We start from the raw sequence: 26281 nt of genomic DNA on the forward strand, positions 1-26281 counted from the left end.
ATGTAAACGGAACCAAATTAACACACCAAAACAAACATGTTACAATGTCTGTGCGTTCAAAATACCATCAAGACAGTAAAATATAAAAAATAAACAGTAAAAAATCAAAATACCTGAATGTAATTACTTAAATTCTGCTTTGACGTCATTTTTTAAGTGCGCCAGTGTTGTGTGACGTATTCAGTGTTGTCACGAATTGTGCATAAGGCATTTCCTGTGTGTAGTTTATTGTTGTCAATACAGTGATGCAATTGAGTAATCTAAAGTTTTTTTCAAACACAATCAACTAAGTAGAATCTGTAGAAGTCTAAGTAGAAGTCTTGCTAGCTAGTGCTTAAACACAATAACAATGTACTGTGTCTTTAAGTACACAGCTGCAACAATGCCAAGTAAATCACAATTAAAGTATCACAGTGTATTTCTAATACATGCACGTCACATACCCACACAGAATAAAACCTCAGTGGAATATTTTGTCATCTTCAAAGTAACAATCACTGCAAGTTATGAATTATGCTGACTATGTGAGTGTAGGTAGAAATTAAATGAAAAAAAACCCCAAATGAACGATTAGATTCCATTACTCTGTGATATGAGTGGGCAGTGGATGAGTGATTTTGTCAATTAAAATTATCTGATGAGAAATAACATCACTCATATGTTTTTTCCATATTAAAAAAAATACATAATTGCAGTTAACAACCTATGTGCATGCATTACAGGTACTGGAGTAGTAAAGAGTATTTATGGAAATGTAATTTTAGAAATGCAAGCAACATCGCCAGTCATAAATGCTGACTAACCAAATGTGAAATAATTTTTCCGAAATGAGATGCATTCTCTGCCAGAAACCGTCAGTCAGTGGAACATTCAGTGTCATCAACAACACTTTGACTACCAGGAGGTGTGATGCGTTTGCTGACAAGCTCATTACAATATATTAATCATCAAAATGCTAAACTTGCACAAGTCCAAAAGTCTCATCTCTTCCCACGTGGGGGTCTCTAGAAAGCCCCCCCCCCCCCCCCCATAGTAAGTGACACACATTTATTTGGCACAGCATTAGGCACATCACCACCAGTGACATGTGGTGAGGTTCATGGCTGGTGAGGCACTGACTCTTTAGTCCATATTTTATATAAGTAAAAAACATATCTGTTATTTGTATATAAAGTCTATGTAGTTGCAGTCCTTCTCCTCAAAAAGTTCTAATCACCTTCTGGCGAGCTTGGTAATGGTAATGGTTTTATATCATTTGAACATGCATCGGATTACAATTGAATGCACCACATAATCAGTTCACAGTTCCACATGTCCAAAAGGAGTAGGAAGAAACAAAGCTTATTAAATCCTACCCCTCCATCTGGTACTTTTACAATCAGTAACTGTTACATTTGTTCACTTCCTGCTTTCCTCATATAGTTCAAGTTTTACTATTTTTATATTTTTTTTACTTTTTTGTCCCGTACCTAAGTTCGAGGTGATATGACCATCCAATGACATAATGGGTACCATAGTAAGTTTCAATATAGTGATATGTATAGCACATCATGACTGGTTCAAGACTCTTGGATATGCAATCCGCCATCTTGACTTGAAAACAGCCTCATCTTAGGTTTTTGGCTTGTATTTGATCAGGAAATATGCCAATTTTTTACTTACAATAATGTTAAAAATTATTAGAATAATACAGAAAAGACATTCATAGTGCAAGTCAATGGACAAATATTAAAATTTACAGTATTTTACATTTTCATTCTCTGCCTCCTTTACTGGTAATGATGTCAATCCATGTTGTGAAAGATGGCTGACCAGCAGTGACGAAGGACACACGCTGATGCACATTAACCACTTGGTTTAGTGACACCGAAGGTGTGAACAAGTAACACCTCGAAGTTACGCTACCTTGCAGTATTTACGTCCACACAGCACAATTACAGTATATGTGAGAGACAAACAGAGAGAATCCGTGGGAGGAAGTTGGTCTCCTCCCGCTCATAGTTTCCAATCTGACAGAGAACCCACAGCAGAAGAACAACCAATCGAAGACTCCGCCTCCCCGTCTGTAGGCATATATGGTACATCTTGTCACGCAACATCACCAAAAAGTCTCCTGCAGAGGGGAAACATTTCACATATTGTCAAAAGACACAACAAGAAATGTTGTTTGAGTTTTTGGTGTTTGGCCTGATTTCATTTTCTATGACAGGTAATTGATGGGGAATTTCATTACTGTATTTTACAGAAGGAAATTCCATCCATCCCACTGGGATCATTGGTGCACATGGAAGTTGCACATTTTAATTTCTCTGTCTTGTCCTAGAGGGTCACCATGAAGTACAGGAAGTGTTTGCTGAATCCAACTCCAAGGTCGTACTCCCGTGTGTCTGCAACACTTCATCACGTGTTATCATTTGGAGGAAAGTCAACCAAGGGTAAGACCTCTCAATTGCTTTTATTTATTTAAAATTTTACAATTAGGCGGCACGGCGGTCAAGTGGTTAGCGCGCAGACCTCACAGCTAGGAGACTAGGGTTCAAGTCCACCCTCGGCCATCTCTGTGTGGAGTTTGCATGTTCTTCCCGTGCATGCATGGGTTTCCTCCCACATTCCAAAAACATGCTAGGTTAATTGTTGACTCCAAATTGTCCATAGGTATGAATGTGAGTGTGAATGGTTGTTTGTCTATATGTGCCCTGTGATTGGCTGGCGACCAGTCCAGGGTGTACCCCGCCTCTCGCCTGAAGACAGCAGGGATAGGCTCCAGCACCCGTAAGGAAAAGCGGTAGAAAATGAATGAATGAATGAATGAAAGTTTTACAATTATTCATATTTTGGGCCTTCCAACAGCTTGAGGAAGGCACTTTTCTCTTCCCGCTGCACATGAAATGAATTACAAATGAATTCCAGTTGTGGCCTCACCGTCCACAGTACTGTCTGGAGACAAGAGAAGAGCGGAATGCAGTTTTGGGGCTCCAGATGGTTGCAGAACGGAGCTCGACGTGTCAGATGCCCGCACTCCCGATTTGAAAGAGGTGACTGCAGCCTGCACATCAGCAACATCAGGGAGGACGATGGCGGCGTGTTTGAGTGCAGGTTCATCAGCGGAGGACAGTTCATGACACGCTCAGTCATGCTGAGAGTCATTAAAGGTACTGTCATTCAAATAATACCAATGATTGATTATTTATTTATTTATTATTTATATAAGGATTGATTATTATCATAAAACCCTTCAATTACAGTAAAACAATTGGTTACAACCATTTAAAAAAATGTTGTATACAGTTATAGAGATTTTTACCTTTTAACAAATGATGACCTCGTCAAAACACATTCTGAAGCATGTAAACAAGCTTGGGTGGCTGCACAATATTATTATATTATTTTTGTTTGTTTTTGTAGCGTATTCATCTATGAGTGAGAACAATAATAATAATGTATAAAGCCTTTATTTTTTAAAGGTAGAAATATAATATGTGGCAATTAATAATAAATATAAATATATTAAAAATATATATATTTTTATTTTTTAATATATATTTTATAAACATAAAAATATGTAAAATAAATATGAATATATAAAATATAAATCAAATTTTTTTCTTCGTAGTATCTGTCTCCTCGGCAGCCCCCGTTCCTGGGTTCAAGTTTTCAGTCCACTGTGGCGTGACACCTGATCCTGTGGGTGCCAGCTTAAATATAAATATAATATATATATATATTTTTTAATATTTTTAAAATATATTTAAAATACATAAAAATATATAAAATAAATATAAATATATAAAATATACAAATATAATATAAATCAAATTTTTTGTTTGTAGTATCTGTTTCCTCGGCAGCCCCCGTTGCTGGGATCAAGTTTTCAGTCCACTGTGGAGTGACACCTGATCCTGTGGGTGCCAGCTTAAATATATAATATATAACATATATAATATATAATTTTATTATATATATATATAATAAAATATATATATATTTTTTTTAATATTTTTAAAATATATTTAAAATACATAAAAAAATATAAAATATACAAATATAATATAAATCAAATTTTTTGTTCGTAGTATCTGTCTCCTCGGCAGCCCCCGTTGCTGGGATCAAGTTTTCAGTCCACTGTGGAGTGACACCTGAGCCTGTGGGTGCCAGCGTACAATGGAGATTGAACAACAGCATGTTTGTGTCTCCAAGTGGAAAGAACCTTAAGACAGCTCAGTGGACTATAGAGGAAACGGCTAGCGTGACACTGACAGGCGAGTGGACTTGTGTGGTGGCCCACCGGGGCTTTGAGGGCCGAGCATCTGCATCTTTAACCGTGAAAGGTAAGAGGAACTTTTATACACGAGAGAATTTTTTTTTTTTTACAGTTTCCTTTCTGTCCCTGCAGGAATCATCCATCCACCCAGAGATGATGCAAGAGTGTATGCAGCTGTGGGATGTGCAGCCACCCTCCCTTGTGTGTTCTCCCCTGGCTCGATCCCCTCGAAACCCAGCTGGCGGAAACTACATCCTGGCTCTTCAACAAAACCTGGTCGTCTTCCATCTTCCTTTTCCTCTTCATCACCAGCTTCTAAGCCTGCTTGGGACCAATCAGTAAGGGTGGAAGATGTCGGTCTTGAAGATGAGGGGAGGTACACATGTGCTGGAGTGGTCGGAGGACAAAGCCTGTCTCGAAGGATGCAGCTCGTCATCGCAAAAAGTATGAAGTAGTTTTAGTCATCTTTTTATCCATATTTCCCAATAAATTGTATTAATGCCACTTTTGTGTCTAAAGTTGACCGCGGCGTCTCCTGGATGAAAATGGTGACATTGACATGTCAGCTGACGGACACCAGTGAGGTCATGCGTTACGAGTGGGTTCACGTGACCTATGACCCCAGTGGCACACGCTTGGTTAAATCCATCCAGGAAGGAAAGACTCTTTATATGGGCAAAGTGAACGTCGAGGATGTGGGCGAATGGGTGTGTCGATTCCACGGGAAAGAACGCCTTCTGGGAAACGTAACACATCGCATTGCACCTCAAAATGGTAACTTTTGATTTCTTTGTAGATTTTAGTTATTTTTATTTGACTTAAATTGACTTTTCTGTTTTTTTTTTCTTTTAAAAATGACCGGTCACCTTACAGGGTCAACTAGTTCTTTGTACAACACATCATTTGTACTCAGTCTCAGCGTTCTTCTCGTTCTTCTGGTTCTGATCCTGGTTCAGCTGTACAAAAAACACCAGAGGGTAAGAGTCGTTTATTTACATATTGCAACTGTATCAACCATCAAGTCCAATCATGCTACAAAAATGACAAACATATAGTACTGAGTACTATATTTGGCTTTAAACACATTATGTCATCATTTTAAAATAATTCCGTCTAAGGTTTTAGAGTATTTGACAAACTAAAATAAATAAATAAAAAACAAAATAATAATAATAATCATACAATAAAAAGTATACAATAAACAATTTTTATGGTATGACAAACGTAGCAATTGTTAAATTAATGTGTATTGCATGCGCACAAATAACTAGTAGGATGCAGTGGCACTCTTTCGCCACAGGGGGCAGTGTTGAGCAGGTGGTGGCTCCCGAGCAGAGAAAAAGAACATCCGGGTAACTTTAGAGTTACATTGAGGAAGTTCACTTATTAAAGAAACACATCGTTTAATTATTATTATGTGTGCAACACAAATACAGTACATTTAAAACGTAATAACCGTGAACTGCCTATTAACTACACACCTTGTACAGTATCTTAAATTGTAAAAAATACTGTTATTATGCTCACTTTCATTTGTTTATTTCCACTCTACAGAGAAAAAAGATCTTTCAGTTCTCTGCACTGGAGACCATTCTTCATGTTAAGGTCAACGAGCACGACAAAAGAGAGGAAAGTCAAGTGAAAAAGTGAAGTCATATTTCATCTGAGACTTGTATTATAGATGTTTGTACATGAACCAATGTTTGCTAAAGAAGGACAGTAATGTATGTATGTTGAGTGGTAAATGCTTTTATTCACTACACAATAAAAAAGTAGAACTATATATGTACACAAAACAATGGCCAATATAAATAAGTTACATACACAAAACACAGATCTATATGTAAACTACATTCAAGTCAAAAAAAAATATGAGCTCGGTGTCTTTACTACACTTGACTACACGGCCCCAAGTCTTGCTCGGAAAGATCACAGAGCGTCAACGACTGACTGATATCGTCCGGAATTCCTTCGCCTCCAGGATGCAAATAGTCCATCACCTCCTTGTCATCGAAGCACCAGCCAGGCCAGTCCACGTTGACACCATTTGTAAATAGAGGGCTAAACAGGGAGGCATACACATTAGAAGTACAGTACCTACTATATTATATTTTCATTCATTCATTCATTTTCTACCGCTTATCCTCACAAGGGTGGCGGGGGTGCTGGAGCCTATCCCAGCTGTCTACACCCTGGACTGGTCGCCAGCCAATCACAGGGCACATATAGACAAACAACCATTCACACTCACATTCATACCTATGGACAATTTGGAGTCGCCAATTAACCTAGCATGTTTTTGGAATGTGGGAGGAAACCGGAGTACCTGGAAAAAACCCACGCATACACAGGGAGAACATGCAAACTCCACACAGAGATGGTCGAGGGTGGAATTGAACTCGGGTCTCCTAGCTGTGAGGCCTGTGTGCTAACCACTTATGTGAAACATGAACACATATTGAATTCCCTTTTCTAACATGAGTTAGCACGACAGAGCTAACAATGGATGTCATAGAGCCACCTATTTGGAAAATAAAACCCTAAAATCAATCCTCCAAAAATGTCTCATTTTGTAGCATATTATCAATGCTACAGTGATATTGTTATAATAGCAGCTTACACAAGTAATGATATTCCTCTGGGGGAGTAACATAACGCCTCAAGCCACTGCAACAAGACAGACCGAAAAGTGGACACGTCTCTCAACTTCGCTAGGAAGACTCAACCGGATGCTTGTTTGCTGTCCGCATTTTTTACCCGAGTACTATGTTGACTTTACCAGCTCAACGAGGAGAACAAGTCTTGTACTGAAAGACAAAGACATCCCAATGAGAGAAGACATTGTAAGTGACTGTCTTCATTGTACTACTATGGGGGAAGTGTTGCCTAATAACTTGAAGTTCATCCTCCATATATTTTGGCTTAAAAGATAAGCTTCCATTTCCTCATTTGTCCAAAAGTAGTCATTGGTGATGACACAAAGTCTTTCACTCTTACAGAGTCTGCCATGATTGGCAAGAGCAAAAAACTAGTTCTTTTGATGTTGTTTTTGTTGACAGAAATAACGTTAGCTTAGTTAGCTTATGTGAAATCAATGTTTAAAATAGGGATGTCCGATATTGGCTTTTTTTTTTTGCCAAAAACCGATATGCCGATATTGTCCAACTCTCAATTTCTGATACCAGCCGATACCGATTTGTGTAACATGACATATCTCCTGCTGCACAGTGGTTAGCGCACAGGTCTCACAGCTAGGAGACCAGGGTTCAATTCCACTATTGGTGTGGAGTTTGCATGTTCTCCCCGTGCATGCGTGGGTTTTCTCCGGGTATTCCGGTTTCCTCCCACATTCCAAAAACATGCTAGGTTAATTAGCGACTCCAAATTGTCCATAGGTATGAATGTGAGTGTGAATGGTTGTTTGTCTATATGTGCCCTGTGATTGGCTGGCGACCAGTCCAGGGTGTACCCCGCCTCTCGCCCGAAGACAGCTGGGATAGGCTCCAGCACCCCCCGCGACCCTCGTGAGGATAAGCGGTAGAAAATGAATGAATGGATTAACTTTGTCAGACATCTTCCAAGGATGAGTAGTTTTAATTCTCACCTGTCTATCTTGTCATTGTCCTCTCCGTCCACCAGTTGCTCCCTCCATCCTTGACTCACCGTGAGGGCTCGGTGCCGCAGCAGCTGCACCTCTCCTCCCTCTTCCCACTCCGTGTCTCTGTCTCCGTCACTCGGGGACGGAGATGAAGAGGTGGACAGCAATGGCGACGGAGCAGGGTGGTACTTGGGCTTTAAATGGGCCATATGTACGTTTTTGTGGCTTTTTGAACCATCTTTGTCTCTTGTTCTCCCTTTGGCTCTTTCAAGAAGATCCTTCAGAGGAGATGGTGGCGTAGACATGCTGGAGGATTCCTCTGGAATTCCAATGTGTGGATTGGAAACGCTCCTCTGGGTTTTCAGTCTAGGTTTTTTATCGTTAAAGCTAAGAGTCTTCAGTTCAGGTTCTGAGAAGGTCTGAGGGTCTGGTGAGATGTTTGTAGTCCAAAAGGTTCCCTGGGTGGGCTTCAGGGAGCTGAGCTTCAGCACCAGGTGGGAATTGGTGCTCACGCTGCAGTCAGAGTCAGAAGAGGAGTTGTTGGATGTTGACCATGGTGGCTTTGAACCTTGAACCATGTGAGGAGAGGGGTCTTGGTTTGCGCTGAATGGCTTATTCTTGCGTAATAGCTTCAGATTTTTGTGGAGTCCGTTCGTCTCAGGAGGAAACGCAATGTCTCCCAATTCGTGTTTTTTCCATGTGGAATGGTTAGCAGGTTGGAAATGTCCTTCCAAGTGTTTTTTTGATGGTTCCGTGTTCAGGTCATCCATTGGGTAGTCCACAGCTGGATAACCGCCTGGTACGAGACTACGTGGCCGGGTGGCTTTTTCAGAAATCTGTTTTTCAACCATCGTGGTGGGGGGTGGATTAGCGTGATTCCAGGTTAGAGACTGACTCAGTACCTTCTCTTGATGGACTTCACTTTGTCTTGCTCTCCAGCCATGATCCTTGATGCCCAATCTCTGGTGCAACAATCTAGCAGAATCCTGATACCCAGCATCAGCACCGTTTAGCACCTGAACTATACGACCATCTTTCTCATCGGCCACCAAAGGTTTTTTCGCCCCCAAGTGTCTTCCTGTCTCCGCCTCCCTCAAGTTCTCCAGCGTCACCTGGCAACGTAAAATCACAAACGAGTTCACACAGAAGACTTTAGCTGAGGTGTAGCAGCTAAAGAACTAAGCAGCTAACTTCATGTACCACCAATTCTCCAATGAAGATCTCTATTAAAGGAACCACAGTTTCTTAGAGTCTTTGGGTCAAAACATTGGCATGGACAGCTGTGGCTGTAGGCAACGCCCAATGTAGTTTTTCAAATATGAAATAATAATAATATGAATGTAGTTTGTATGAATGTAGTTTTTCAAATATGAAATAATAAGAATAAGAATAAGAATAAGAATAAGAATAAGAATATGAATATGAATATGAATATGAATATGAATATGAATATTTTGTTTGTCTATATGTGCCCTGTGATTGGCTGGCGACCCTGTGATTGGCTGTTTCTTAGAGTCTTTGGGTCAAAAACATTGGCGTGGACAGCTGTGGCTGTAGGCGATGCCCAATGTAGTTCTTCAAATATGAAATTCATTCATTCATTTTCTACCGCTTTTCCTCATGAGGGTAGCAGGGGTGCTGGAGCCTATCCCAGCTGTCTTGGGGCGAGAGGCGGGGTACACCCTGGACTGGTCGCCAGCCAATCACAGGGCACATATAGACAAACAACCATTCACACTCACATTCATACCTATGGACAATTTGGAGTCGCCAATTAACCTAGCATGTTTTTGGAATGTGGGAGGAAACCGGAGTACCCGGAGAAAACCCACACATGCACGGGGAGAACATGCAAACTCCACACAGAGATGGCCGAGGGTGGAATTGAACCCTGGTTTCCTAGCTGTGAGGTCTGCACGCGTAAAAAAAAAATAATAATATGAAAAAATAATAATAATATGAATATTTTGTTTGTCTATATGTTCCCTGTGATTGGCTGGCGACCCGTCCAGGGTGTACCCGGCCTCTTTATGTACCACCAATTCTCCAATGAAGATCTCTATTAAAGGAACCACAGTTTCTTAGAGTCTTTGGGTCAAAAACATTGGAATGGACAACTGTGGCTGTAGGCGACACCCATTGTAGTTTTTCAAATCAACTCCCCAAGATAGCAGTAGTTGAAATCTCGTTACCCGTGCCAGTTTGCCACTTCTCACTGTTGCAACATGGGTTCTGTTGCTGCTGTGTTGTACAATATGTTGTACTTGTTCATGAATTAAGGAGCATGTGGACAAGGACAGGTACATGTTCCTCTTTCTCATGCAGTCCAAATCATTATTAAGGTTTAAGAAATAGTATTTCAACTATGTTTTACCTTTGCCTGATTAATGGTAGACACCCACGTGGAGCAGCTTTCTGGGGTGCTGGTTGCAAACACATAGGCATTTACAGGACAGCAAAGCTCCCCCACCTCCACTAGAAGAAAAGAACCTGTAAAAAAGGGGCGTGTCTTAATTAAAACTGAAATCTTCCTCAACTTTCCCGTGATTGTACTCACAGTTATCCTTAAGTGCAATGCAGTAGGTTCTGTCAAGGGCTAAAGGAGGTCGTGCCACTTTCAGGTGTTCGCCTTTCTTCTGCACTTTGGTCATGAGAAGAACATCTGAGAAGAGCAGAGCCACCACCTCCAGCTGAAGATGAACATAAAGATGAGGTTAGTAAGGAGGTAAAGTGAAAGGACCAAACAGGATCCACTGGCTCACCTTGCTGTCTTTTCTACCTCGGACCTTCAGGTTCTCCTCTAAGAGGAGCTTGCGTACCACCCCGGAACCGACGCCTGGGATGGGGCAAGTCAGCTTGAACTGACAGACATCTCGGACATGCTGCGTAGAAGATGTGATGGATATGACTTGCAACAGAAGGTCAGACTAAAGCCTTGTTTTCTATTAGTCCAACTTCTCGTTTACCTTGTCAATTTCCTCGCTTAGTCCCTCCATCTCATACCCCTCCAGCCTCTGCGCGGAGATGGAGAGCGCCATCTCCTCGTCCTTCAGTCTCAGGTGTTCATTGATGCTGTCTAGAAAAGTATTCACACTGTATAACTGGAAAGAAAAAGCACATTTTAATTCCATTTTAATACATTTTTATTCCGCTTTCATAGTTTCTCACCATACTGCGAATGCTGCGTTGCACACGAGGGTCCAAGGTGGTTTTGAGGACAGCCTTGAGAAGGAGGGGGTACTTGGTGATCCTCTGGTGAGGTTTGGCCTGCATGTCTCCGATACGCATACGCTGACATTGAGGGTGAGTCTCCACCCACTGGAAAAAAAACAAACATCATTTCATTATATTTGCAACTGATTACATTTTAAAAACAATAACAGTATTTAAAACAACACTTAGAAAAGTGACAACAGAGTCTGAGTACACTGAGCGAATTCAAGAAACAATACAAGCAGTTGATGTTTGCTAAATACAAGGATGAAGAGTCTTGAACCAGTCATGATGGGCTATACATATAGCCCATCATTGACACTTACTATGGTACACATTATGTCATTGGATGGTCATATCACCTCGTACTTTGGTACGAGGTGCATTATTAAAAAAAAACAAAAAAAAACCCTTAAACCGTATTATGGAAAGCAGGAAGTGAACAAATGTAAAAATGAAAAAAGTAAAAATTGCCATATTTCCTGATCAAATATAGGCCAAAAACCTAAGACGAGGCTGTTTCCAAGTCAAGATGGCGGATTGCATATCCAAGAGTCTTGAACCAGTCATGATGTGCTATACATATCACTATATCATTGTATGGTCATATCACCTTGTACTTCAGTACAAAATGCATTATTAAAAAAAAAAAACAAAAAAAAAACTTGAACTGTATTATGGAAAGCAGGAAGTGAACAAATGTAAAAATGAAAAAAGTAAAAATTGGCATATTTCCTGATCAAATATAGGCCAAAAACCTAAGATGAGGCTGTTTTCAAGTCAAGATGGCGGATTGCATATCCAAGAGTCTTGAAACAGTCATGATGTGCTATACATATCACTATATCATTGTATGGTCATATCACCTTGTACTTCAGTACGAAATGCATTATTAAAAAAAAACAAAAAAAACCTTAAACTGTATTATGGAAAGCAGGAAGTGAACAAATGTAAAAATGAAAAAAGTAAAAATTGGCATATTTCCTGATCAAATATAGGCCAAAAACCTAAGATGAAGCTGTTTTCAAGTCAAGATGGCGGATTGCATATCCAAGAGTCTTGAACCAGTAATGATGTGCTATACATATCACTATATTGACACTTACTATGGTACACATTATGTCATTGGATGGTCATATCGCCTTGTACTTCGGTACGTGACAAAAAACAAAACAAAACTTAAACTATATTAGGAAAGCAGGAAGTGAACAAATGTAACAGTTACTGATTGTAAAAGTACCAGATGGAGGGGTAGGATTTAATAAGCTTTGCTTCTTCCTACTCCTTTTGGTCATGTGGAACTGTGAACTGATTATGGGATGCACTCAATTGTAATCTGATGCATGTTCAAATGAAATAAAACCATTACTATTACCATTACTGTCTGTCACCAGGATGTAGTCACATGTTATTATCGTACTGTCAATGTTCTTGTAAGTCTGACTGGAAAACATGTACCACTAAACAAAACCACCGAACTAGTCAAAACCCTAATTTTACTCCGCATAAAGTTATCGACACAAGGCTCACCTGGACGTATGTGAAGAAATGTGGGTTGCTCTCCATCTGATTGCGTGCAAACTCAATGCTGTTCTCCTCCTCAGCACAGTAATGGTGGTACTGAGAGAAGTGGTCGTGGAACTGCAGATAGAAACATTGACTGTATGTTGATTCTTTTTATATATGATATACAGTGACAGTGTATTTGCCCCCCCATCCAGATTTCTTATATTTTTGCACTTGTGTGTGTGTTAAATCGTCTATATGTGCCCTGTGATTGGCTGGCAACCAGTCCAGGGTCTCGCCCGAGGACAGTTGGGATAGGCTCCAGCACCTTCGCGACCCTCGTGAGGATAAGCGGTAGAAAATGAATGAATGAATGTTTCAGAGCATTAAACAAATGTAAATATTACTCAATGACAACACAACTGAATACAAAATGCAGTCCAAATAAAAAAAAAATGATTGCCCCGTAAACATGGTTGGGCCACCCATAGCAGCAACAACTACAATCAAGCGTTTGCAATAATTGAAGAATTATTGCCCCAAAACAGCCCTATACCACCACACTACCACCACCATATTTTACTGTTGGTATGATCTTCTTTTTCTGAAATGCTTTTATGCCAAATGTAATGGTGCCTTCCAGAAAATTCAACTTGGTGGCGCTCTTGGGATAATTATGATTCACCAACGTTTTCAACATTTGTGGATAATGGCTCTCATTGTGGTTGGTTAGAGTCCCAAAGCTTTAGAAACGACTTTAAAGTCATGTAGGTTTGATTTTTTTTTTCTCCCTTAATAATAATACATTTCATTTAAAACTTGACAAACATGCACAGAGAAGAAATCAGGAAGGGGGTAGCAAACACATTTTCCCACCACCGTATGTCGCGACTTCAAACCAACCCCAGTAAGCACTCACATGCAGGCAGCCAGCCTCTAACCTCATGGGGTCAAAGGGTTTGCCTGTGGAACGGACTTCCTCTAACATGGGATAAATGACTTCCTGCCAGAACAGCTGATGTGCGCTGAGGATGGCAGGGAGGTTGGAGAAAAGCAGCGTGGGGGTCACCTGACGACACAGGAAGTCAATACAAAAGTTGAAAAATCAAAGTTGCGTGACTGTTCCGCCATCGAAATGGAAACATGCAGTGCTACATTTGAATGTTTCCTTTCGTGTGCTGGTGTCATGTGCTCTGACCCAAAAAAAAAAAAAGAAAAAGCATGAGCTGCACTGACCTCCTGCAGGAAGCCACGGAGGTGCAAGTTGACCAGGGCTGCAATCACCAACTGCAAGAAGCATGGAGCGTCCATTTAAAAACAATATTAACACTGATGATGCAGTGGTGTGGGCGGGGTCTTACATCTTTGATGATGAAAAGTCTGTTGATGTAGCTGAGCTCAGTGTGCACAAACTCCCACAGAGCTTCCTGCTGATGCTTCTGCATGCGAGACATCATCTGGCAAGAGAGGAGCAAGAGTGAGTGAAATTCATAAAACCAAACTTATTAGTGGAAGCTCATAATCCATTCCAGGTTCTAACTTTTTTTTTTTTCTCTTACCGAGTGAGAGTGGACAATGTCAGTCCAGTTCCTCTCCAACGTGCTTCCACGAATTTCCTCCCTCCATCTCCACTTCAAGCTGACGGGTACAGCAAAGGCCTCCAGCCCCTGCTTGAGAACATCCAGCTGACTCTGCTCCTAAGAGGTTGAATGATTTTATATCATAATAGGGTTTTCATTCCCTAAACATCCCTAAAATGTTATTACTCCTTACAGGAACACAAATATAAGGCCAGTCTCAGCACATTTATGCACTCAAAAGACTAACTACGGAAGTATGCATACGTCTCAGCAATTACTGATTGTTTACTTCTACTACTTTACTACTTTATACAGGTATGTAAAATAAAGATTTTTGGTCCCAGTATTGACCCATGGGGTACTACAGTACTCGCAGCTGCAATAGTGTTGTAACCGCAAGACAAGATGGTACCTCAGCTGTTGGGTTCCTATCAGACGCTCCCTGGTTGAGAAAAACTTGTTTGAGTGCAGCTCTAGGCTTGGCAGCTGTTGTCGCTCCCTTACTCATCGACGCGTAGTCACTCACAACTTTCTGTCTTGTTCGCCTCTGGAAACAAAAGGCATAATTACATGAATAAAGATAATAACAATCAAAATGTTAATTATTTATAAATACATGCATTATAAAAACAAATAATTTATAAAATTGTGAACTTATGAAAACATTTACATTATCAGTAAGCATTTGTCACAAAAAATAGATGCAAAGTAGAAGAATTTACTAAAATAAATGCCTAAATAAAATAAAAAATGTTAAGTGCTTAAATAAAAAAGCGAACTGATCTAACAAATAATATAAATTATTTATTTTAATAAATTATTTACTTAAATTTAAATTATTTAATTCATATAAAAATTTATTATTTTTTAATACATTATTTTTATTTATATAAATTATTTTATTTATTAATATAAATAAATACATTTTCCCACACACATACATATAATTAATATTACAATATTAGCATGAATTATTTTTCCTACAATTTGTTGTAGAAACAACAATGTGTTGTTGTTTCTACTAACAACTACACATTTTTCTGTGTTTTTATAGATTCAATTGTGCCAAAAACAATATTAAAAATCAAACTAATAAATAAACAAACAATATATTTCATGTTGTATTTTTTTCAAATTTTATGATTTTATTTTAAATAAATAAAAATATATTTCAAACAATTTTTACAAATTTTAAACGTGTGAAGCTACGACCATAATCCCAGTTCAGTGCATACCTACCTTGGTTCTAAGGTAATTGGATGGTTATTTTTGGTCTTGTTAGAAATAAATATAATTATTGAATAAAAACAAGAAAAAACATAAAGTAGAACTGTCATCGTTTACACGTTAATAACGCAATGGAAGTTTGCTAATGCTAATGATGCTAATGATACTTCGTAGTGATTCCTAATGATGAGGAATATAGAATATACCGGTAATTGTGTCTTCTTTTACTTGCCTGATGTGCATATGTATAGAATTTGAGTTTGTCTGCTGACCCCTTGTGGTCCGCCGGGGTGTCCTGCATATGAGACTCGCTGTGGTTCAGCCTGCCAGCAGCATCACGTGACGGCACTACCGCCACCTCCATTGCTGTTGGACGATAAAAATGTATCCAAGGGTGCTCATATGTGATGTTTAAAGTGGGGAGGACGCTGTGCCCACAGGCTCGCTCATTGCCCAGAGAAAGTCATCCGGCCCTGATAGGAGGGTCTACAGGAGGGGGTGGGGTTATTATTAGTGACGTGAAAATATAGTTTGTAGTTGACGTTTTCCCACAAATAATATATATCATATACATGCATGTTAAAATGGAACCTTTTGAATGGGAAAAAGTAGTACTATCTTGTAGACAACAATTTGAAATTGACAATGAAATATTAACATCAAAGACTGTATTAATTTAGTCAAGATACATGTGGGATCCATATATTTCAATTAATATTGCTATTGTAGTCTAATTTAAGGAATAGATATGCCACTTCTGACCTGAATACCCCCAGAAAAGAAATAGTATCATTTCAACAACATATTCATAAACATAGTAAGTAGTACATAGTAAGAAAATAGTAATATTATAAACATCTATGTATAGGATACAACAGTTATACAGGTGTGCCTACTATTGTTGGCCGTCCATTGAAGAAGTGACGTATACAATACTGGTTACTTCAAGGAAACACAGACAAACAATGTAATGCGGCAATGACTTGCCTGAAAACCGTTTGTGTTGTCACAGATTTTGAACTTTAACCTGTTGGAAGTGAAAAGCAATCCATCACAGAGCGTTTGATTGATCGGTGACAGCAAATATTACGCTTATCCCCTCTAATACCTGCAGGCTACATTATCATAGAAATCAAATGTGTAAGCGTATAGAATACGCTTTGTGGTGTACTTTCCTCTTTGGGTGAGTTAAGAAATCTTGAAGAAGTATGTTGTAACATAAGAAGTACTTTCTTGGTAGAGTAGAACAAACACAACTTAGAATAAAGTACCAAAAATAAAAACCTACCTGGGCTTGAGTGTATCCATTAGTATAAAATGGTCATCTTTAGTTTCTGTTCACTTTCTCTCCTCCTTCTTCTTCTTTTCCTCTTCGTCCTGTTTACCTGGGCCCCTCCCCTCTGTGGCTTTCACCTGTGCCCTCTCACAACTGGCCCGACGGGAACGACTGCATTGTGCGGCCCACAAATCAGCGCTCTTATGGCTGATCTTATGTGAGAGACGAGTGAAAAAAAAGAAAGCGCAGACGGTGAGGCGCTGACGGATTGTTATTTCAATGTCAAGTGTGTCTCGTCTCCACATGGGAGAAAATCGTTTTCGGATATTCACAACAGGGCCACAATATTCATTTTCTACCTTTTATCCTCACAAGGATAAGCAGGGGGTGCTGGAGCCTATCCCAGCTGTCTTCAGGCGAGAGGCAGGGTACATCCTGGACCGGTCGCCAGCCAATCACAGGGCACATATAGACAAACAACCATTCACACTCACATTCATACCTATGGACAATTTGGAGTTGCTAATTAACCTAGCATGTTTTTGGAATGTGGGAGGAAACCGGAGTACCCGGAGAAAACCCACGCATGCACAGGGAGAACAAGCAAACACCACACAGAGATGGCCGAGGGTGGAATTGAACTCTGGTCTCCGAACTGTGAGGTCTGCGCACTAACCACTCGACCATAGAATCAGAAAATAGAGAAGCATGGCGAACACCACTGCAAATTAAATTAACTTAACACTGCATTAACTTTATAAAGTGGTACAATTTGATGTTCAATGCAAATTTTCTGTAAACAGAACAGACATGGGGGAAAGTCAAGTCTTTTGCAAGTTTCAGGTCTTTAATCCCAAGTCTCAAGTCAAGTCAAGTTAAATCAAGTCATATACTTGAAAATTTGAAATCCTTACAATTTAATGTGGCTTAGATTCTCTGGCCCAAATAAAGTTGAATGCCATCTTAAACAATACATACTATAGATACTAGAACACTTATTATTTTGATCACTCTGCTTCTACTTGTTCTTCAGAGTATTTCCTATGATTTCAAAATATAGTATATGATCAACCTTTTTATGATTTTACGTTGGAATCCTGACGCAATCCCACTCAAAACAAAAAAACAATGTCAATGACACTTGACCTTTGCTTTATTGAAAAGAACCTCGCTGCAACACTCATTGTGCTGGAGAACGTCCATATTAAAGTGTGTTGCATAAAGTGTATGAGGAAAGACCTTGGCACATTTACTAGTTGGTGCAGGCTGAGATTGGTATGACGGCCTGAAACAAGGCGCGGCCCTGCTTCGCATTAAAGGCCGTGATTAATGCTTGCATAAGAATGGGGCCTAATGGAATGCTGACAAGTCGGAGGAGGTGAAGGAGGAGGAGGACATCTGGGAATACGGGAGGGATTTTCCCCAATGGACACTGATTTTAATACAGTTTAAAAAGAACCCCCCCGCTGCTAGCTTCAAAACAAATGACAAAAAAAGTCAAGAGCAACCACTGCGACAATTAGCACCCAGATGACCTTTAACCTCAGCCATGGTTGAATAGTGTTCCGACTTTAAAGTAGAACTATTCACCCTGAAGAGTATTTACTCTGCCTACATTTCCTTAATAGGTATTTTAAAAAGTATATACAGTATGTACAACATTACCGCACCACATTGCTTCATTGGTTTGATATGACAAAACTTCTAACCATACAATGAGAGTTTGAGATATACCATGAAGGGTTTGAATCACACAAAACAATTCATAGTCTGTCCATATGAGGTCATTTTATGTGTTGAATGATACCTTCTAGCTGGAAAAGACGTGAAAATAACAACATTATTTTTTCTTTTTTAGAGAAAATATTATTTTTTGCACCATTTTAAATGATCCAAGTGTCTAGAACCGGGGAATACCAATGGAAAGGAACGGGAACCATGTGTACTTTTAAGAGCGATCGTCAGGCCCATAAACGTTGATGAACCGATAGTCGAAGATCATCTATAACAATGTTGTCCTAAGTCCAGCCTTCTGATAATAAAACATAACATGCCATGATTCAGAACATTGTACAGGACCATTATGAAGTCAAAAGAATAATCTTATAAAAACAGTAAGCATAGCAAAGTTTACATATTGAATTTGAATTTGTTTCTAGTGTTTTTTATCAACTAAAGGTGAATATCCTGAGCATTCTTCAATTTTTCTGTAAGCTGCTCTTGGTGGTTGTCTTACCTGCTAACATAGATTTAGCATTGTTTACTTGCAAGGCAGCAAGCAACAAAAAAAATTGTTCCTGCCCACAAACACAAAATGGATGGACGACAAATGCGATCAAAATCCCATTAATTAACTAAATGGATGCTTAATAACTTTTCCTTACATTGTATTTGTGCATGTGAAACGACAATAAATTGAATCCTATCCCGTCTTATTCTATTTTGCGTCGCCTTTGCTGCTGATTTAAGTACGACTGCAAAAAGGCTGCAATTTTTCAGCATTTTTTCAAGTGTAAAAAGACTACACTTGAGGGCCATTTTGACTTCCGCCAGTTAAATAGTGTTGATCTAGAACATTCTAATCTATATTTACATTCAGAACATACATTCTGTCACTTCCAGCCAAAAGATTCACATTCATCAAATAAAAAACGGCAAATTTGCCTCTGCATAGTCCATCTTTAAATCCAGGAAACATCTTGAGCCATCTTGATCTCTCTCAGTAGTTTGAATCCAACACAGAGATGGCAGGATGAGAGGTAGCTAGCTCATATGTCCACAAAGGCCGCGTGCAACAACTGTGTCTATCACGGACAATCTTTCAGGCCGTCTTTGAGAACAAAAACGTAGATTCAGGTGTGTGTGTGTGTGTTTTTTTTGGGTCCCACTTGGCACACATCAGAGCGTTACTGAATGCTGTACTTTGTCTCCAGCTCCTCGGCCGCCTTCCCCAGCTGCATCTGTCTGAGATTGTGCAGCAGCTTCTGCAGCATAGCCGAGTGCAGCATTCCACTGCGACCTCCACCGCCGCCGCCTAGCGAGCCCATCTCGGCCCACGCTCGGAACATCTGGTAGTGGGCCTCCCTGGCGTAGCGGTGGTCCAACATGGCTGTTTCGATGATGTTGTCTGTCACACCAAGGGAACGCACCAGCTGCTTGACCTGATGCACGGGAACCACCTCAAGCAGTGTGTTGATGAGGTCGCTGACTGAGACGAGACAGCAGAAAGACAGTAAACCTTCTCATGTTATATTTGCTCATGAAGATGTCAAGAATGTACTCGGCCTGAAAACACAGCGGCCGAGATACCAGAGGCATGAAAGGGGGTATTGTCCAAAATCACTCACTCTTGACCTCCAGAGGGACACAGTCGGGCAACACGGACGGGTCCATTTCAAGTACAGTGTTCTGAGGAACAGCCATGTCGCTGTTGTTGCTGCTACTGCTCGGTGCTTCCGTGTTCCTAACCAGTGTCTGCGATGGGATGCAACCACAACATGTTATTAGAACGCTAGATGCTAAGTATAGACAGTATCTGACGGTCTGTGGGGCTGCACAAGTGCTGCTGGCACTGGGGAGCCGCGGAAACATGAATTCCAACATGGTCATTTTCCATGCATGGTCATTTTCCATGTATGGTCATTTTCCAACACGATGCTGAAGGTGATGCTATTAGGGATTTAAACAACACTCATTTTCAGTGAAGCGTAAACACAAGCTTTATATAATATCTCAGTGTGATGATTTCTATAGCATTGCCACTTGATAAGATATCATAAAATGAAATGGATCATTTTATGATAAACTGTACCTCGTATAATTCTGGAGACGTGACTTTGAGCAGTGTCTTTTTTGTGCAGCTTTTGGTGGCCTTGTAGGTAACAAGGAAGACCAGGAGAAGCAAGACCAAGGCTGTGGCAACCACTCCAGCCAGGACGTTGATGAGGAATCCGTTTCCACTCTCCTCCACAGCTGAACACGAGTAGGACACAAAGGGAACAAAGCGTGACAAAGGTGGACATGAAAGGTTGAACTTGCTTTTTCTTTGGCTTTTTTGGACACCTTTATACAGTAATAGAACCTTAAATGGTTTGTGTGCTATTATTTTTAAGTTGGTTACATTCTTTTAACAATTGTGTGACAATTAAGAATGCAAAACTTTGAGACACAATCCACTTTTTACGCCATCGCCATTCGTCAGCCTAGTTTTTATATTTTGATATTAGCGGTTAGCTAATTTTTCAATTTTTGTGACAGGTAAAAATGATGTTTGTCACTGTTTGTGATGTCAGCACAGATGAAAAAGGGGGGGAAAAATAGAGTGATGATAACCATAGATCCAGAAATGGAAAATATTGCAACATATGTTGAGTACTACAATCAAATCAACCAATTGCACGCACACATTTCTTGCAATATAACTATCATAGGACACTAGTACTGCTTATAGAACACCACTAGGTGGCAGTATCGCTCTTGACTAGCCATCTTGTTCTCCATTATCAAGATGAGTGAGTACCTCTACTTTATTTTAGTCTTGCTTAAATGAATGTAACTTCAAATGTTTTATGATAGCGACAGTTTGTGACCCTGCAATGGATTAATTGCAGTTTGTCAGTTAGTACGTTGTAATTACATAACATTATAAACTGCTATACATTTTTTATGTTTTCATCATTCTTATGTTTACATTTGGCGGGGCTTTTGGGACGTCAGACCAACAGATGGATCCTTATGATAAAGTTGTTTTGAATGTTAAGGCATGGCGGAGGCGAAACAAGCCAGAACACAAGGCATGACACATCATTACTCCCGTAACAAGTCGAAATCTTGTCAGCACAGAAGGGTTCATTGTTCTATTCTTGCGACACGCAGTATATATGCATGTACTATACAATTATTTAAAATAATAATAATACATTGTAATTTGTATAGCGCTTTTCAAAATACTCAAAGACACTTTACAGTGAAGAAAAATAGAGTTGAGTACAAAACCGAGTAAAAGATGCATTAAAATATTCATTCATTCATTCATTTTCAACAGCTTTTCATCCTCACCCTGGACTGGTCGCCAGCCAATCACAGGGCACATATAGACAAACAACCATTCACACTCACATTCATACCTATGGACAATTTGGAGTCGCCAATTAACCTAGCATGTTTTTGGAATGTGGGAGGAAACCGGAGTACCCGGAGAAAACCCACGCATGCACGGGGAGAACATGCCAACTCCACACAGAGAGTGGACTTGAACTCGGGTCTTCTAGCTGTGAGGTCTCATCCGCCCTTCAGCCCGCATAAAAAATATACATGCATTAAAATTCGAATATACTTTTTATGAATATTACATAAATACATCCATCTATTTTCTGTGCCGCTTACCCTCACTAGGGTAAAATAAACACATATATTTACATTTCTTCATTTTAATATGTTTATGTAATATTTGCCATTTTAATTATTTTACAGATTTTTTTTCAATTAATTAATTCAATATTTAATATTTTAGACACCTTTTTCTTTTAAGATTCACTTAGAAATGAAAGAAAATGTTGTAGCTTATAGACTCACCTGTAGGATTTCGGGAAGGAAGCGACTCGCAAAGATGTTTGCAATCAGTTGAGCAACTGTGTAGAGAGGATGTGTGGGTTAGTAAGCAATCACGTCAACGCGTTTGTTTAGGAGATCAGCAAAGAAGATAAATATTCACAATCTGGCCACGACTGGAAACCTTGGAGTCACTATTATGTTTACATGTGTTAAAATATGTTTTGGGTTAAACAGTAGACAATAGACATAGACAATAACCTGTGGCAAATCCGTATGAGTGATGGGGTGCAAAAAGGCTCTAGGGGTACACAAGACAAAAAAAAGGTTGGGAAACACCGGCATAAAATGCTATATTTAGAACTAACTGACTTCTCTCTTCTCCGCTCCCTGATGGAAAGATTGAACAAATGCTCGCAACAGGTTTCGGTTCAACAAAACCACTTCCCCGTCAAACTTTTCAGCGAGGAGGGGACAAACGCCGCCCTCTCCAGACACACACTCACGTCTTGCATGGCTCACACTTCCTTTTCACTCGATGGTACTTCTCCTTGCACTCGCAACCCGTGTTCCTCTCCGATGTGCCTGCATGAAACAACAAATCTTAAATAAAAAACAAAAAACAACATGACCAGGAGATTCATCCCATCATAAGGAAGACTTACATTTGTCGACTTCCTTCTCATCAGGACCGCACTGCAAACATTTGCGACACTCGGTCGTCTCGGAGTCGATGACAAAAGTGTAATACCCGTCCTTGCAGCGGCAGATAGTGTTTCTGTGTCTTTCACATTTGGACACTTGTACTTCATTTTTGGACTCTGCGGGGAAAACAATCAGAAGGAGGCGCTGGGTAAAAAAAACATTGCCAAGAATCGGCAGCTCCTGTGCTCCCCCCTGGAGTTGAACCATGATGTACTTCCACTTTACCCTTAGTAGACACCTTGTATGCTCTGCCACTGAGTAAACAGTAACGACTATAGCAGGAAATGCGCTGCATTTGTTGATCTGATAAGGTGATCCACACAGATGGTGGACAATAAAGAGCTAAAGATTACCCCTTTTGATTGACTTACTTGAGTAAAAGTGAACATTTAACTACATATAAATTAGTGAAAATAAATAAATGATTTTATTGATTACTTGCTATGTTTGTTTAATATTTTTATATTATTTAACACTAAAGAAATGGTGTTTTTCCATACAGATGTGTTGTTCCTCTGTAGACAGCAAACTATTTTAAGAGTGACAACAGCGCCTCTGTTGGTTGTGGCCAAGTACTGCACTCTCCATTTTGCCTCAACTGCTTCAAGACGACTTCTTCTTTCTCTTTGGGCTTTTCCCACAGCAAATCAACCACCTCCATCCAACCCTGTCTTCCGCATTTGTCTCTCTAACACCAACTACACTCATGTCCTCCTTCACTACATTCATAAACCTCCTCTTTGGTCTTCCGCTACGCCTCCTACCTGGCAGCGTCCTTCTACCAATATATTCACTATCTCTTCTCTGGACATGTCCCAACCATCTCAGTCTGGCCTCTCGGACTTTATCTCCAAGGCCTCTAACATGTAATGTCCCTCTGATGTACTTGTTCCTGATCCTATCCATCCTGGTCACTCCCAATGAGAACCTCAGCATCCTCATCTCTGCTACCTCCAGTTCTGCTTCCTGTCTTTTACCACAAGACAACAAGCTGTCAATTAGTCACACAATAAATTATTATGCCCATTCCTAATCTTCATTATTGCTTAGTAGAGGTTGATTTTATACATATTTGCCAAGTTAAGCTCCATTTAATATCAATTTAATTTGACATTGGAAGTGATAAAGAAAAAAAGTTATAATAAAATGTGTGCCCATTTAGTGTATGGAAAGTCGTACAAACATTGCACACAAATCAAAACAGTAGCTGATGCTAGTGCTAGCATGGTAGGTGTCCTGGCTGGTCCAGCGCTAATGTATGCACCACCATAACTAGTAACAACAACAATAAAAGATGTTAGATTGACTATCTGAAGGTACCACTATTACATACCGTACCTTTAAGAAAGTCTTCTTACCTTTGCACTGCTTGCATCGCATACAATTGGGAGAGTAGTTCATTTCATCCGTGTACTGGTCCACAGGACACAGCGCGCAGTTACTCCTCATCCCCTCAGCGAGGCACATGTGCACAAGCTTGAAACCTGGATAACAGGAAAAGTGACAAGTTGACACTGTGAAAGCGATCCAAAAAAACAGACGCTGCAATAATTGCTTCTAACCTGGAGAGCATTTGTAGCAACATATTCCCGTCTCAGTCAGGTAGTCACCATACGGACATGTTTTGTTCTTGAGGGTGGGAATCAGCGCCAGGGTGGGTGTGAACACGCACTGCGACACAAAAAACAGATCACACTGGTGATACAACATTCTGTTCTGTTTAAGCATGCCGCTACAAAAACAGTGTGGCTAAAGCGTGACTAATTTACATTGTGCTCAAGATCTAGTCAGTACTCACCCCGACTAGGAGAAGGGCACCATAACCCACCATCTTGCTGTGCCTGATGCCCGTCCGTCGTGAAGATCCTACACTTTAGTTTACTCCATTGGCGAGAACACCTATGAATAAAGTCATTTATAAGTACAAATCATTAACAAACACAACATTGTGGAGCGGCCACCCCACCATCAACTCATTGCTAATGCTAACCATTCTTAATATAGCAAAATTAATTAGTTTCAGAGATTGTATGGAAAAAAAGTCAAAACATGGATGTTAGGAATACTCAATAGAGTGTGACAGAGAGGAAACTCTTGCTCGGCTGGTTTTAAATTCATGTCACACCTCATACTTGAACAAAAACAATCATCAATGCAGGTGTTGACTTGACAGCACTGTTTCAGTCATTCACTTTGCACATTAAAAAACATTACACTGTTTCTTGTCATAGTTTTTTTTGCATGGAAGTAGAAACTAACTCAATTTAGTCCCATTCTGGTGTGAAATAGTAAATATTTTACAGTATGTAAGGTATATATTTCTTATAGACGATATGAGACATTCAAGGGAACAAATGCCGCCATTAAAAAGAACGCAATACAAAACACTGTTTTGAAAAAAAAAAACAGGAGCTACTTTTAAAGTCTTCACAAATAAAAAAAAAAAGGGTACCAAATGTCACTGACGTATCTGTAACGCCAGTCGTGGGTTCAATATTTGACTATTTTATTTGCGTTTTCTACCACGGAGGTGGTTTCGCTTGAGCGCTGCCAACATTGCGCCCACTTCCACTAAAGCGTCACGTCCACATTTTCATTTCTTATAGCCTCACTTACCTTGGACAAGTACCGTCACAAGACAAATTCCCTCCAGGATTCGTCCTCGTTTGTTTTCTTCGGAAATTTAATGAAAATTGAACGTTATGTTTTAAAAAGCGATGGGGGCAAAAAAGGAAGAAATCCGAGGCGAAGGCACTGGCAGCAGGCGAGAAGGCGGACTCAAGCGGGAAGTCGTGACGTCACCGAAACCTTTCAAAGAACGATGCCGCACTTTGGTGGCAATTAAGCCAAGTCTAACCTGAAGCACAAAGATTGGCTTTATCTAAACTATCTTTCTTATTTGTGGTTGTAGTTGGCATTGTGGTGTTGAACTCCAGTGACAGTTTGCAGTTTTATTAGCCCGGAAAGTCAGCTGGGATAGGCTCCAGCATAAACACGTGACTCTAATGGAGATAAACGGCATAGAAAATGGATGGATGGATATGTTTTGTAATGTTTTTTAATGTTAATAAAACTAATGTACCAATATAAATAAAAAGTGCAGTATGCATTTTGAGTGATTTAATTGTTTTATCGTATTTTTATAGTATTTTTTACTATTTTTTTCTAGTATTTTTTACTAGTATTTTTTTACTATTTTTTTAATTTAGAGTTGAATTTTGATCAGAATAAAAGTATTAATTAATTAATTTATTAATAGTAATAAAATGAAGAAAATGTTGAGGCGTGTGAAGTGTTTTTAATTGTATTTAATTGTGTCAATATTTTTTTTAATGTAACCATACATTTTTAATAATATAGTTATT

General features: G+C 39.6%; 3 protein-coding genes across 7 annotated transcripts; 1 reads left to right on the forward strand and 2 right to left on the reverse strand.

The window, feature by feature from the left end:
* The first annotated feature begins 2160 nt into the window (after window positions 1–2160).
* Window positions 2161–6138, forward strand: LOC131105715 (lymphocyte activation gene 3 protein-like). The gene is made up of 8 exons (XM_058054123.1): window positions 2161–2209; window positions 2324–2435; window positions 2932–3152; window positions 4074–4328; window positions 4394–4705; window positions 4781–5035; window positions 5135–5238; window positions 5816–6138. Exons 1-8 carry the CDS (start codon window positions 2161–2163, stop codon window positions 5909–5911), a joined length of 1404 nt encoding a protein of 467 aa, XP_057910106.1. The 3' UTR covers window positions 5912–6138.
* Window positions 5958–16752, reverse strand: plekhg6 (pleckstrin homology domain containing, family G (with RhoGef domain) member 6). 5 transcript variants are annotated; one of them, XM_058054038.1, is made up of 15 exons: window positions 16674–16752; window positions 15658–15871; window positions 14571–14705; window positions 14138–14275; window positions 13940–14035; window positions 13815–13865; window positions 13498–13647; window positions 12603–12713; window positions 11028–11177; window positions 10826–10960; window positions 10622–10741; window positions 10417–10549; window positions 10234–10349; window positions 7866–8971; window positions 5959–6322 (listed from the first exon to the last, which is right to left on the reverse strand). In XM_058054038.1, the coding sequence occupies exons 3-15, from the start codon at window positions 14664–14666 to the stop codon at window positions 6151–6153; spliced, it is 2574 nt and encodes an 857-aa protein (XP_057910021.1). In that variant the 5' UTR covers window positions 14667–14705; window positions 15658–15871; window positions 16674–16752; the 3' UTR covers window positions 5959–6150. The 5 variants fall into 5 exon arrangements, with proteins under 5 accessions (XP_057910019.1, XP_057910021.1, XP_057910018.1 ...); XM_058054035.1 differs by having other exon boundaries at window positions 15618–15871; XM_058054034.1 differs by lacking the exon at window positions 16674–16752 and adding an exon at window positions 16373–16412 and having other exon boundaries at window positions 15618–15871.
* Window positions 16753–17796: 1044 nt separating this feature from the next.
* tnfrsf1a (tumor necrosis factor receptor superfamily, member 1a) lies at window positions 17797–25684 on the reverse strand. The gene is made up of 10 exons (XM_058053267.1): window positions 25533–25684; window positions 24715–24815; window positions 24479–24587; window positions 24275–24400; window positions 22877–23032; window positions 22718–22796; window positions 22236–22291; window positions 20473–20633; window positions 20009–20135; window positions 17797–19869 (listed from the first exon to the last, which is right to left on the reverse strand). Exons 2-10 carry the CDS (start codon window positions 24745–24747, stop codon window positions 19568–19570), a joined length of 1149 nt encoding a protein of 382 aa, XP_057909250.1. The 5' UTR covers window positions 24748–24815; window positions 25533–25684; the 3' UTR covers window positions 17797–19567.
* Window positions 25685–26281: the final 597 nt, after the last annotated feature.

The sequence above is a fragment of the Doryrhamphus excisus genome, chromosome 17 (genome assembly GCF_030265055.1).
Source record: "Doryrhamphus excisus isolate RoL2022-K1 chromosome 17, RoL_Dexc_1.0, whole genome shotgun sequence".
In the NCBI taxonomy this organism is placed as follows: Eukaryota; Metazoa; Chordata; class Actinopteri; order Syngnathiformes; family Syngnathidae; genus Doryrhamphus; species Doryrhamphus excisus.

Coding starts and splice junctions, on each gene's coding strand:
- plekhg6 (XM_058054035.1), bottom strand. CDS start 15,749: ATGGAGGTGGCGGTAGTGCCGTCACGTGATGCTGCTGGCAGGCTGAAC. Junction 10,350..10,416: donor CATTGCACTTAAGGATAACT/GTGAGTACAATC, acceptor CCTTTTTTACAG/GTTCTTTTCTTCTAGTGGAG. Junction 8,972..10,233: donor CTACCATTAATCAGGCAAAG/GTAAAACATAGT, acceptor TTACGTTGCCAG/GTGACGCTGGAGAACTTGAG.
- tnfrsf1a (XM_058053267.1), bottom strand. CDS start 24,747: ATGGTGGGTTATGGTGCCCTTCTCCTAGTCGGG. Junction 23,033..24,274: donor GCGATGCAAGCAGTGCAAAG/GTAAGAAGACTT, acceptor TTTTCCCCGCAG/AGTCCAAAAATGAAGTACAA. Junction 22,292..22,717: donor AAGTGTGAGCCATGCAAGAC/GTGAGTGTGTGT, acceptor CTCTCTACACAG/TTGCTCAACTGATTGCAAAC.
- LOC131105715 (XM_058054123.1), top strand. CDS start 2,161: ATGTTGTTTGAGTTTTTGGTGTTTGGCCTGATTTCATTTTCTATGACA. Junction 2,210..2,323: donor GATTTCATTTTCTATGACAG/GTAATTGATGGG, acceptor GTCTTGTCCTAG/AGGGTCACCATGAAGTACAG. Junction 4,706..4,780: donor GCAGCTCGTCATCGCAAAAA/GTATGAAGTAGT, acceptor TTGTGTCTAAAG/TTGACCGCGGCGTCTCCTGG.